We start from the raw sequence: 13,271 nt of genomic DNA on the forward strand, positions 1-13,271 counted from the left end.
AACTACGAAAAAGATTATACTGTTATACTGGTATTTTGCATAAATAATATAAAATTACTTAAATAAACCATGACCTTTCGGAAGATATCTTTCGGCAGATCTGTGGCACTGTAGATCTTCTCTGAAGTGGGAATCTTGCATAAGATGATTGGACTAGGCTTGTTTGATAATAACTAGAACTCATGACATCGATGACGAAATCTGTATAATAAAAATGAACAACTATTGCACTTCTGACAAGATTAGCGTGAGAATATAAAGATATTATTGAGTTTTAGTGAGTGAATTTTGTTAGTTATTTGATAACTAATTAAATTATGGAAGCCAAAAATAAATTTATTCAACAAGAGAAGTATCTCTTACGGGCTATGGATGAGATTGGTCAAGGTTCTAAACTGCTTTGGATTGTTTTTTTCGTATGTATTTTAGTATCTTTGATAAATGGATTAAATTCAATGTCTTACGTTTTCATTGCTGAGGTATGTATAATTTTTTTTTAAATAAATAAATTATATTCAATAAACTGTATATTCAAAAAGATACCCGATTATTGGTGCTCTATTCTGGAACTTAATAATGCTAATTGGACTATAAATCAAATTAAAAATATTTCTATAATTAATAAATGCCGAAAATATGATTATAACTACACACATCTTGCGGGTTTGGGGTATGAAGAAGCCACAAACTATATCAAAGATATTAAATTCAATACCAGTGTTATTTCTTGTTCATCAGTTGTATTTGATACGAGCGGAAGGTCAACAATTGTCAATGACGTATGTATTCAACAATGTGAACTGATAATAATAATTGTTAATAATAATAAATTTCGATTCACTGTTACAAAAAAAAATTTCAGTGGCAGTTAGTGTGCGATAGAGAATTGTATCGAGCAAATACATTTTTAGTATATGCATTGGGAAAAATTTCTGGCACAGGACTTTTAGGAATATTTGCAGATAAATACGGGCGAAAAAAGTCATTGATAATTGGTTTAATATTACAAATTATTGCTAGTCCTTTAAGTGCAGTAGTTCCATGGTTTTGGTCTTATCTTATCTTTAAATACATTACAGGAATAAGTGTGGGTGCTATGTATTCATCAGCATACACTATTCGTAGGATATTATCATAAATTTGATTAAACATTTTTAATTTTTATAATATACGATTACAATTTATTAAAACTATTTAAATTTATAGTATCAGAAATTGCAAAAAATAATAAAAGGAAGTTATTAGGAGCCATCATCGATTCAATGTATCCGATGGGGACATTTACTTTGATAATTCTTGCTTTTTCTTTTCAAAATTGGCGACATTTACACCTGGGAATGTCATCTCTTGCCCTTTTACTGGTTATCGTTATTTGGTAAACTTTTTTTTTTTTTTTGCTTCAATCTATTTACTTGACAGAAATATTCTTTACAATAATTTAGAAATTTTTTGGAGATCACAGTCACTTTTTTTCCTCGCGTTAATTCGAGTTCGGCATTTTGCCTTTTTCAGGTTTGTACCCGAATCCCCACGATGGTTGATATCACGAGGTCGTCTCGATGAAGCTCAAAAAATTATTGAAAAATATCATAAATTATTTTCTATCTCACCGACTCTTGAAACAGAAAATTTAATGGCTGCATTGACATCACTTGAAAGTCCAATAATATTAAAAACAAATAAAGGTTTTTTACATCGAAATTTCGAAAGTTTAAAAATATTATTTTTACATCCAGATTTTAGAAAAAAAATTTTGATTATGTATTTCATTCATTACGTTACCACAGCCGTCAGTTATTCATTGGGTATGGAATTTCATTAATCTAAAATTTATAATTGTTTATAATTTAATTAGTTCGTGAATCTCTTTTTCAGTTTTTTCAGTCGACAATTTCAAATTAGACCGTTATATTTATATGTCAATAGTTGCCGTTAATGAAATATTAGCACACATGACAGCTTCAGTTTTGGTAATATTTTTAGGTAGTAAAAGAGCAAATATTATGCTTTATGGACTTGGATCTGTCTGTATGCTATCGATCATCGCTATTCCTGAAGGAAATAAAATTACAATAATGGGAGTGGCATTAATGTCGAAATTTTGTTTATCAGCAACTTATACTGTCAACATGCTACTTAATTCGGAATTATTTCCAACCATCGCGAGGAACACAGCTTTAGGAACAAGTTTAGTATTGGCACAAGTTGGTTCTCTGACAGCACCATATATTGTTGATATACTGGGAAAAGTTGTTTGGTGGGCACCTACTACACTTTGTAGTATTTTAGCTTTTATATCTGGACTCATTTGTTTCATGATACCTCAAAACAATTAGTTATAGTAAAATTTACGTTGAAGAAGAAATAATCACCACAATGTTAATTTCCGTGCAATGTTGTCATATCGATTTTGAAGTTTCACTGAATGACATCAGATTATTATTTAAATTTTTTATTTACATTTTTCATTAGCTATAGTAAATAATATATTTTTATTTAAAGCTATAGTTTTTTGTAGTCTCTTGAAACACATCCCACGGTATGTTAAATATCTATAGATTGCTTATGGTATTCGATGTTATTTGGCAAAGGTATTAACTTTGACTATAGTCTTGTATACAAGCTTGATTTTAGAGTGCGTACTCTTGATCATCTTCTTCTGTATTTGGACTTGTTATAAATAAAATTTGTACTTATAGACTTAAAATAAAAATAGAAAAAACTAATTATAAGTTATAAGTTATAAGCTAATTCATGTTTTAAAAATATTAATACTTTACTTTAATTTTTGAATATTATCTTTAAAAAATGTATCCCTGCAATATATCCACGAAAAGTCTAATAAATTTCATGTGCATTGTCAGAATAATAATTTATTTCCTGATTATAAAATACGGATTGTTGATTTTATTATTTTTTCAACTCTCTATATTCTTTTCTGAAGGCTGATTGAATAGTACAATATATCAGAAATTTAATTTTTAATAAATATCAAAAAAGATGTTATGTTTCAACAAAAATTTCCTTAGAACTAGAAAAACTTTCTCGGTGCAAGAATTTTTTTTTCGCTCCAAGAAATCCTTTTTTTCTGTGTATATAGGTTAACAATTAATTATGATTAAAACACATACCCTAGTAACATGTGTTTGAGCAAGATTCTGGAGTAAGTATCTTGAGCAAGACCCTTGGCTGCTAGTGTCTTTTTCTACGTATGTGTATTTTGCAAGATCGTGTATCAAGAAATCTATGTCAAAATTTGCGTATGTCTTGCTCATGGTAGTGTACGCAAGAATATGAAAGTTACAGTAGGTATTAATGCGTGGCTTGCTCAAGATCTGTTCAAGGCTCAAGGTCAATTATGAGCCTTGAACAGATCTTGAGCAAGCCATGCACAACTATTTTCAACTATAATCTTCCTCCAGAATTGAATTATAATCTGGAACGAATTTCTTGTGTAAGGCTTGAAATTTAAATTTGGTCACAAATATTTGCAGCAAGACACATACGTAGAAAGACACTATAGCACCTATCGATCTTGAGAGCAGACTTGCTCAAGAATTGAAAAAAATTGTTAAATGGGTAGAAGTCGATTAGTAATAAGAAAGTAGCTTTTACGGAGATAAATCTAAAAAGAATTACCGAAAAATCATTCAAATAAATTTTTAGAATGGTAGATACATACATTGCTATTTAAACACGTCAATAGATGATGTGCAGAAATGAATGCTATAGAAAAGTTAAAATAATAGTGTGTGAGCATAAACACAAGATTTCCTGTTAACAGCATTACATAATTAATTGGAAGTACTACCGTGTGATAGACGGTGTGGCTTATCGTAACTTAATTGAATAATAATTGTTAAGCAGAAAAGTATATGTTGATGCACACACACATACGGGAATATATATAGGTAAATCATTATACACTTTCGTATTATGAGGACGGAAAAACACCGATATAATATTAATATACACTGTTGAAAATGTTGTGTTCTTGTGTATAAAAATTCAATGGTTAAATAAATATTTTGTGTAAATTATTTGACACTATCAAGTGTAAATTTAACTGAAGTTTAATGCGTTATCTGATTTTAACAAGTTTTAAACCTGTATTATTGTTTGAAACAAGCATAATGTGTTAAATTAACACAAAAAATTGAGTGGACCGTTTGAGACATGTGATTTGTATTAAATTTAACACAAATTTTTCGATTGTGTAATAATTTATGGAGTCACTATAAAATGAAACAAGTAAAGTTTTGAATTAAAATCACAATTCTGGCACGTGAACGCACCAAGACATACTTGTACTAAAAAGTCTGGTTATTAAAAAAAAAAATTAATTCATTTATTATATGATAATCCTTATATCTATGCATAGCGGATCTGAAAAATAAATTAACGAGCCATATCTCAATTATATTATATTATCCCTGTAGATGGTTTCAGATCATCAGTTCGTGTACTCTTGTAAAATTGTGTCAAATTCATAAATGAACGATTACTTGTAATATATCTATAATCTATGTTGTATTTTTCTATTGTGTATTTGTGGCATATTATAATTCATTAACTAAATAATGGAAAATGAAAAAAACCAAGAAAAATGTCTTGTACGAACTTTGGATGAACTTGGGCGTAGTTCTAAGCTTTTATGGGTCGTCTTTATTGTTAGTGCTTTAGCGTCATTAACAAATGGATTACATTCAATGTCTTACGTTTTCATTGCTGAGGTACTCATTATTTTTTAACTATGAACCAAATTATTTATTTTTGATAAACGATATATCTATGAAGGTACCCATTTATCGATGCTCGATTCCGGAGCTAAAAAATGCAAATTGGACAGATGAACAAATTAAAAATATCTCAATAATTGACGACTGCCAAAAATATGATTATAATTATACATATCTCGCGAGTTTGAGGCATGAAGAAGCGATAGAATATGTAAAAGATATCGAATTTAATACCAGTGTTGTTTCTTGTTCATCAATTGTTCTCGATAAAAGCGAAAGATCAACGATTGTCGATGAGGTATGCATTCAATAATGAGTAATGTTGGTAATTATAAATTATAACATAGTTTTTAATTATTTTTATTATTAGTGGCAATTAGTCTGTGACAGAAACTTATATCGAGCAAATACATTTTTTGTATTTGCATTTGGAAGGCTTTTAGGTTTTGGAATTTTGGGAATGTACGCAGACAAATATGGAAGGAAAAAGTCATTGATTATTGGCTTAATATTACAAATAATTGTTGTACCTTCAAGTGCAGTAACCCCATGGTTTTCGGGTTATATTTTTCTAAAATTAATAACCGGAATAGGTGTGGGTGCTTTGTATTCGTCTGGATATACAATTTGTAAGAAATATGTAACGACATAATATAAGTTATTCTAGTGTTAACAAAAAAATACAATTAAATAATACTATTCATAATTGTAGTGTCAGAAGTTGCAAATGATAGCAGGAGAAAGATATTGGGCGTTTTTACTGATGTTATGTATCCTGTTGGAACTTGTATTGTTGTAACTCTTGCTTATTTTATAACAAACTGGCGATACCTACAAATGACACTAGCAGTATTTACTATTCCGTTGATGATTCTTATTTGGTAAACTTATTTAGTTTATAATGTTTATTTTAATTATTCACATTTTACAACTAATGACGCATAAATATTATGGTATTCCTCAGGATCATGCCCGAATCACCGCAGTGGTTGATATCACAAAATCGTCATGATAAAGCACAGAAAGTAATCCAAAAATATTGTAAAGATATAATCGCACCGACTCTAGTTCCAGAAAATCTAACGCGTGAATCGATACCAACAGAAAGCACGAAAAATAGTCAATACAAAATTTTAATTCATCGATATTTTGAAAGTATGAGAATTCTTTTTACAAATCCTAGCTTGCGAAAAAATATAATAATTATGTATTTCTCATTCTTCGTTTCTATATCGGTTGGATATTCTCTCAGTAAGAAAAAATATCAACATTTTATTATTCAATAACTTAATATATATATATATATATATCTATATATGTCTCACTTTTTCTTTTTTCAGTATTTTCAGTAGACACATTCAATATTAATCGTTATATTTATATGGCAACAGCAGCAAGTTCTGAAATACTAGCACTCATGACAGTTCCAGTGATTCTGATATTTTTGAGTTGCCAGAATGCGACCGTTGTTATATATGTAACTGCATCTATTTGTATGTTTTCGATAGTAGTAATTCCTAGAGATGAAATATATATAGTTTTAGGATTGACAATGTTATCGAAATTTTGCTTGACAGCATGTTTTACTACCATCATGTTATTATCCTCGGAACTGTTTCCCCCAAGTGTTAGAAATTCCTCCCTTGGAACAAGCTTACTTATGGGACAAGTTGGGTGTATGACTGCACCATATATTGTTGATTTACTGGGCAAAATCGCCTGGTGGGCTCCAAATACACTTTGTGGTACTTTAACACTCATAGCGGGACTTTTAATTCTTGTAATATCTAAAAAAGAACTAAATAATAATGACAGCAATTCTAATTCCGAAGAAGAAATGAAAATATAGAATAAAACTTGAACTTAATTGAAAACAATTCTTCATGAAATTTCTTACATATTCAAAATAAAATTTAAAAGTAGTAAAATTTATAAGATCACTCAGTCAAATTTATAAAAAAATATTGTGTTTGCCGTAAAGACGATCCGTGTTATAGATTTTTTTGTGTTAAATCAATGAATTTCACTGTGATACTTTAAAATTTTAAATCGGTCTACAATACACTTGAATCGTTTATTTGAGAAACCCCATAAGTCAAGGAAACAGAATTTTTAAGGAAACACAAAAAACAATTTTTTAGAAAAACTTGACATTAAAATAATAAATAAATAATTGAATACAATAATGTTAGCATCTCTGCAAAAGATTCCAACAAGAAAAGTTTAATTTTTTAACTGAAACTACTCAAAAAAATTATTTAAAGCTGATTGACTAATGGGATTTGTCAACCAAACGGAAAAAAAAGTTATAAAATCATCGGTTTTTAAATGTTTCCACTCAAATCATTTATTATACTGATAAAATGAAGTATTAAATATGTATTTGAACTCTGAAACTCAGAAATTACAAAAAATTAGAACTAATTTAAACATTTTAATTAGTCATATAACAGTCAACAACAAAACAACATTTGAAATTAATTCCTCAAAAAAGCGCGAATTTTGAATAAAAAAAAAAATTATTCCTGTAAAACTAAAATTGTATATGTTTATTTGAGTCATTGACTTATGGGATTTCTCAATTCAAAGAAATTGCTGTCACCCCGTTAATTTTTTTTAAACGCTGATTTGATGCATATTTTGATTGATTTCTATGGAGAGACATCCAAGGAACCCAAAAATGCAAAAAACCCAATTTTGTAAAGAACATGACTTATAGGGTTTTTCAAATAAACGATTCACTTTCAAACTAAGTTTGTAGTCCAAATTAACACACTTGCCAAATAACATTGAAACATCATAAGCAATCTATAGATATTTAACACACCATTAAATGTGTTTCAAGTGACTACAAATATATATAATTTTACTTATGGCCTTAAACATGGAACACATTTAGTGTGTGATAAAATAATATACTTGTAACACACTTGGTTTTAGGGTGTAAAACACTTTAAATATGTTACCTAGTACAAAAATAGAAATTATTAACATTTATTAAGCGCTACTTGAGTTGAAATTTTGACATAAATTTTGTGTTGAAATACAACACTAATAAGCCCGTGTTGAAAAATAACAGAAATTTTCTGTGTACCGTTTCTAACACACGAATAATGTCGATTTTAACACGGTCTATTTTATCTGTATGGACGACGGCAATTAGACATGTAACATGAAAGGACCGACTTTTGCTACCTGTTATTACGATTCAATTTGTTTATTAAAAGCACATCGATTTATTCTAATGATAATTTATCAGATCTTAACTTATGTTTATGATTATTTTAAGTAAAAAAATACCTATCTACTAGATTTAAAAATGTATACGGTTCTAAATTTAAGATTCTTTCGCGACTAAACAAATTAAAAGATTTATAAAATAACATTTCAAGTATTGTCTAGCTATATTAATTATATAAGTTCAGAAAAATACACTGTGCTTGAACGGTGCGACTTTAATAAGTGCCTGGTATTTTTCTGGTCTATCGCTGGTACATACTATATATCATTACGTACAGCTCTAAAGTCACGGTAGAGTATACATGTAGATCCCTTCAACATTTGGGACAATAATTGATTAAAGTAATTAAATTATCGTAATCATTTTCTTTTGATAGTTGATCACTTAGCTTATCATTAAATTATCTTTTTAGTATTAAAAGTCAAACTTTTGACAGTTCGTTAATCTGGCTGGGACGTTATATTGCACATTCTGCGCATACATGTAATTTTTTCGGAATATTTGAATTAAAAAATAAATATTTATTGTTCATAATATCATAAAAACTATTCAGTAATTTTACTATTGATAATAATATACGTTAATCATAACATTAATTTAAAAAAAAGGAGTATAATTTGATAAAAATAATTTCTATAAATAAGTATATGCTAACAACAGTTTCGCGTATTCTCCATATCTAGGTATCATAAAAAGCATATAAAAAAATAATGATGATTCGTTTTATCATTTTAGAAAAGATAACCGGCAGAAATCAGATTCACGATATTGTTTTGTCAAATTACTGTAAATAATTTATATTGAAGTATTTATATAACACGAGTTTTATATTAATAGAGTGTACCTATGATACACTGTAAAAGATCAGGAGTGAATTCGGAGTGATTACGGATTGTATCAAAATCAAAATTCACGCCTTCATTCGCAGTCGCGGAGTTTTTAAAAAAATTACTTCGAAACCGGAGTGAATAGGGAGCTTGTTTTTCAGCGGAGTGATCTGAATTTTCTTTCAATTCACATTGACTCATTAATTTAATTATGGTGACTAATAAGAAAGACAACAAAGTTCAAGAGAAGCTTATTTTACAAGCTTTAGATGAACTTGGACAAAGTTCACAACTTCTTTGGATCGTTTTATTCGCTAGTATCTTAGTGTCATTGATAAACGGATTAAATACGATGTCTTATATATTCATTGCTGAGGTATTTATCATTTTTTATGAAATAATAATCCGATTATTCTTAAATAAATGTTATATTTTCATAGGTACCTCATTATTGGTGCGCTATTCCGGAGCTTACAAATGTGAATTGGACGGATGACCAAATTAAAAATATTTCTATAATCGATGAATGCCAAAAGTATGATTATAATTATACATATCTCGCGAGTTTAAGGCATGAAGAAGCGATAGAATATGTAGAAGATATTGAATTTAATACCAGTGTTGTTTCTTGTTCATCGTTTGTATTTGATAATAGCGGAAGGTCGACGATTGTCAATGAAGTAGGTATTCAACGACGAATACTTATGGTTATTGATAACAATAATAATATTGTTAATGTTTCTTTAATACCAGTGGCAATTAGTCTGTGACAGAAAAGTGTATAGAGCAAATACATTTCTTGCATACGCATTTGGAAAACTGATAGGTGGTGGAATTTTGGGAATAGCCGCGGATAAATACGGAAGAAAACGAGCATTAATTATCGGCTTATTGTTACAAACTGTTGCCATGCCATTATCTGCATTAGTTCCATGGTTCTGGGTTTATATAGTCTTCAAATTTCTTGTAGGCGCAAGCGTTAGCTCTATGTATTCAACAGCTTATACAATATGTAAGAAATAATCCATTACACTTCAAATAATGTAGAGTGAATCATTCGGAGTTCCGAAGTTTGAAAAACAAAATCACTTCGCATGCGATGTGAATTGGGATTTTTTTAAGCGGAGTGGTTCCGGAGAGACGCATATTTTATTTCAGTCCCTATTCTCTCCGGCCTGGAGTTTTAACACAAATAAATTTATATTTAGTAAAAAATAACTTTTTTACGAGAAACGTAATTATTTTGATGAATAATTGATTTCGAAATTAATAACTGAACATAATATATTATGTTTTCAATTTTTAAAATGTTTTAGTAACTCACTTAATATTAATTTCATACAATACATAGTAAAAATATCGAATAATTTAATAGTTACAGTTATACACTGAAAAAAATAATCGCTAGCTGCTAGCGATTTTTTTCTTTAGCAGCTAGCGATTTTTAATCGTTAGCTGCAAGCGATTATTTCGCTAGCTGCTAGCGATTTTTTCTTTAGCAGCTAGTGATTAAAAATCGTTAGCTGCAAGCGATTATTTCGCTAGCTGGAAGCGATTTTTTCTTTAGCAGCTAGCGATTAAAAATCGCTTGCTGGAAGCGATTATTTCGCTAGCCGCTAGCGATTTTATCGTTAGCAGGTAGCGATTAAAAATCGCTTGCTGGAAGCGATTTTTTCTTTAGCAGGTAGCGATTAAAAATCGCTTGCTGGGAGCGATTTTTTCGCTAGCTGGAAGCGATTTTTTCGCTAACACTGACTTATTGGTTACTTGTATAAAAAAAAGTTAAGCATCGGTATAACTCGAAAATAAAACAAATACTGTTTTTATCATTAAAATAATTTATAAATATACATATAAATAAAAATATATATATGTATATATATGTATATATATATATGTATATATATATGTATATATGTATATGTATGTATATATATATATATGTATATATATATATTTACATATATATATATACATATATACATATATATACATATATATATATTTATTTATATGTATATTTATAAATTATTTTAATGATAAAAACAGTATTTGTTTTATTTTCGAGTTATACCGATGCTTAACTTTTTTTTATACAAGGAACCGATAAGTCAGTGTTAGCGAAAAAATCGCTTCCAGCTAGCGAAAAAATCGCTCCCAGCAAGCGATTTTTAATCGCTACCTGCTAGAGAAAAAATCGCTTGCTGCTAAAGAAAAAATCGCTTCCAGCAAGCGATTTTTAATCGCTACCTGCTAACGATAAAATCGCTAGCGGCTAGCGAAATAATCGCTTCCAGCAAGCGATTTTTAATCGCTAGCTGCTAAAGAAAAAATCGCTTCCAGCTAGCGAAATAATCGCTTGCAGCTAACGATTTTTAATCGCTAGCTGCTAAAGAAAAAATCGCTAGCAGCTAGCGAAATAATCGCTTGCAGCTAACGATTAAAAATCGCTAGCTGCTAAAGAAAAAAATCGCTAGCAGCTAGCGATTATTTTTTTCAGTGTATAGTTATCATGGGAATATTTTATACTTCGGATTCACTCTGCGTTCAGTCCGCAAATTTTTTACAGTGTATATTTTTAACAAAAGATGTTGATTAAATAATAATATTCGAAATTACATAGTGTCGGAAATTGCTACAAGTCGCAGAAAAAAGGTATTCGGTGCTATTATTGATTCAATGTTTCAAATTGGAACTTTAGTTCTTATAAGTATTGCATATTTCTCATCAGATTGGCGACATTTGCAATTAATACTGTCATTATTTACTTTATTATTAGTAATTATTATTTGGTAATTTTTCTTTCTTTATAATTTTCATATTATTCATCTAAATAAATTATTTTTTTATTATAATTTAGAACGTATTCGTTTTTCTACTTTTCAGGTTTGTGCCAGAGTCGCCAAGATGGTTGATGTCACAAAATCGTCATGACGAAGCAGAAAAATTAATCGAAAAATATTATAAAACTATTAATCAACTGTCTGTTACCACAGAAGATCCAATGCGAACATTCTTACCACTAGAAAAATGTGTATTGACAAATAACCCAAAAAAAGGTTTAAAACGATATTTTGGAAAGTCATCAATTTTATTCTCAGATCCAATTTTGAGAAAAAATATAATTATTATGTACTATACATTTTTTGCCACTTTTTCAGTCAGTTATTATCTCAGTAAGAAAAAAATTAATATTTTTTTTTAAATTATGCTTCTATATATCTTTATTTAAGTATTTAGTAACTTTCGTTTTAATTTCAGTTCTCAATATTGATATATTCGAAACTAATCGTTATATCTATTCATCAATAGGAGCAATTATTGAATTAATAGCACTCACATGTGTTCCAGCGATTCTGATGTTTTTCAGTTGCCAAAAAGCAAGTGTTCTACTTCACGTAATTTTGTCTATTTCTATGCTATCAATCGTAACTATTTCAAAAGAAAATATATATACAGCTATGGTAATGACAATGATATCAAAATTTTTCTCAACAGCATGTTTTACGACCATCGCGTTATTTTGCTTAGAATTATTCCCCCCAGGTGTTAGAAATTCCGCTTTTGGAACAAGTTTGGTCATGGGACAAATTGGATCAATGACAGCACCATATATTGTTGATTTGCTTGGTCAAGTTTCCTGGTGGGCACCCCCTGCACTTTGTGCTACTTTATCCTTCACAACTGGACTTTTTATCCTTATACTCCCTAAAAATGAGCTACATAATAAAAATAATATCAAGATTAAAGATGAAATTCCACTTAAGAATAATAGAACTTGAATTAATTAGAAAATAAATTTTTCTTGCTCTTCAAACTGAAAGTCGAATCATGTGGGTCAAATGTGCGTAAACCCATTCATTTCGGACTGGAATGCATGGGCTTGGCACACTTGCCCCACATGACTCTACGATCTTTCTGGTCGCATTACACTCCGGAAAGTGCCACTTTTGTGGCCAGCTCGCGGTACAAAAAGCTGTCACTAGAGTATACTCTTATTTTGTATGGCTCGGTTATGTAACAAATATACAGAGATTGTTCAATTACAAACAAATAATTTAGAAACTCAAATAAACAAGGTTTGAAAAAATGCACTTATAGAATTTTTTTATTTATAATTTATCGTTTAAAACAAAATCAAAAAATTACTAGACGTCGGCTGATTTCAGTATCATAAATAATTTCTAATTTTTTTCAAATTACTAAATTTATTAAAAATAGTTTTTTAGTTTTTATTAATCTTTTAGCAAATCTCCTCGAAGTGACGGTAGTATACGTATAACCGGGTAACAGTGTACACGAAAAACTTTTTCGTCCCACTGTTACTTTATTTCCGCCCGCTGTTACATATGGCGCGCGAGTAATCCCAGTACAGCAGAAATGTTAGACTTTCTGCCATAAACTCGAAGCTGAAAATACGTGCTTTCGTCCGGGCATGAAGAAAAAATAATAATAATAAAACCA

General features: G+C 29.4%; 3 protein-coding genes across 4 annotated transcripts; all 3 read left to right on the top strand.

Annotated features, from left to right (window-relative positions):
* LOC130676119 (organic cation transporter protein-like) lies at positions 1-2,873 on the top strand. The gene is made up of 6 exons (XM_057482116.1): positions 1-479; positions 540-779; positions 863-1,121; positions 1,207-1,375; positions 1,513-1,805; positions 1,876-2,873. Exons 1-6 carry the CDS (start codon positions 318-320, stop codon positions 2,334-2,336), a joined length of 1,584 nt encoding a protein of 527 aa, XP_057338099.1. The 5' UTR covers positions 1-317; the 3' UTR covers positions 2,337-2,873.
* A 538-nt stretch (positions 2,874-3,411) lies between these two features.
* Positions 3,412-8,429, top strand: LOC130675574 (organic cation transporter protein-like). The gene is made up of 6 exons (XM_057481342.1): positions 3,412-4,733; positions 4,798-5,037; positions 5,110-5,368; positions 5,452-5,620; positions 5,704-5,990; positions 6,080-8,429. The coding sequence occupies exons 1-6, from the start codon at positions 4,581-4,583 to the stop codon at positions 6,586-6,588; spliced, it is 1,617 nt and encodes a 538-aa protein (XP_057337325.1). The 5' UTR covers positions 3,412-4,580; the 3' UTR covers positions 6,589-8,429.
* Positions 8,430-8,655: 226 nt separating this feature from the next.
* Positions 8,656-12,897, top strand: LOC130676076 (organic cation transporter protein-like). 2 transcript variants are annotated; one of them, XM_057482062.1, is made up of 7 exons: positions 8,656-9,183; positions 9,248-9,487; positions 9,561-9,819; positions 11,431-11,599; positions 11,694-11,983; positions 12,069-12,271; positions 12,354-12,558. In XM_057482062.1, the coding sequence occupies exons 1-7, from the start codon at positions 9,019-9,021 to the stop codon at positions 12,408-12,410; spliced, it is 1,383 nt and encodes a 460-aa protein (XP_057338045.1). In that variant the 5' UTR covers positions 8,656-9,018; the 3' UTR covers positions 12,411-12,558. The 2 variants fall into 2 exon arrangements, with proteins under 2 accessions (XP_057338045.1, XP_057338044.1); XM_057482061.1 differs by having other exon boundaries at positions 12,069-12,897.
* The last annotated feature ends 374 nt before the right edge of the window (positions 12,898-13,271 follow it).

The sequence above is a fragment of the Microplitis mediator genome, chromosome 10, assembly GCF_029852145.1.
Source record: "Microplitis mediator isolate UGA2020A chromosome 10, iyMicMedi2.1, whole genome shotgun sequence".
Lineage (NCBI taxonomy): Eukaryota > Metazoa > Arthropoda > Insecta > Hymenoptera > Braconidae > Microplitis > Microplitis mediator.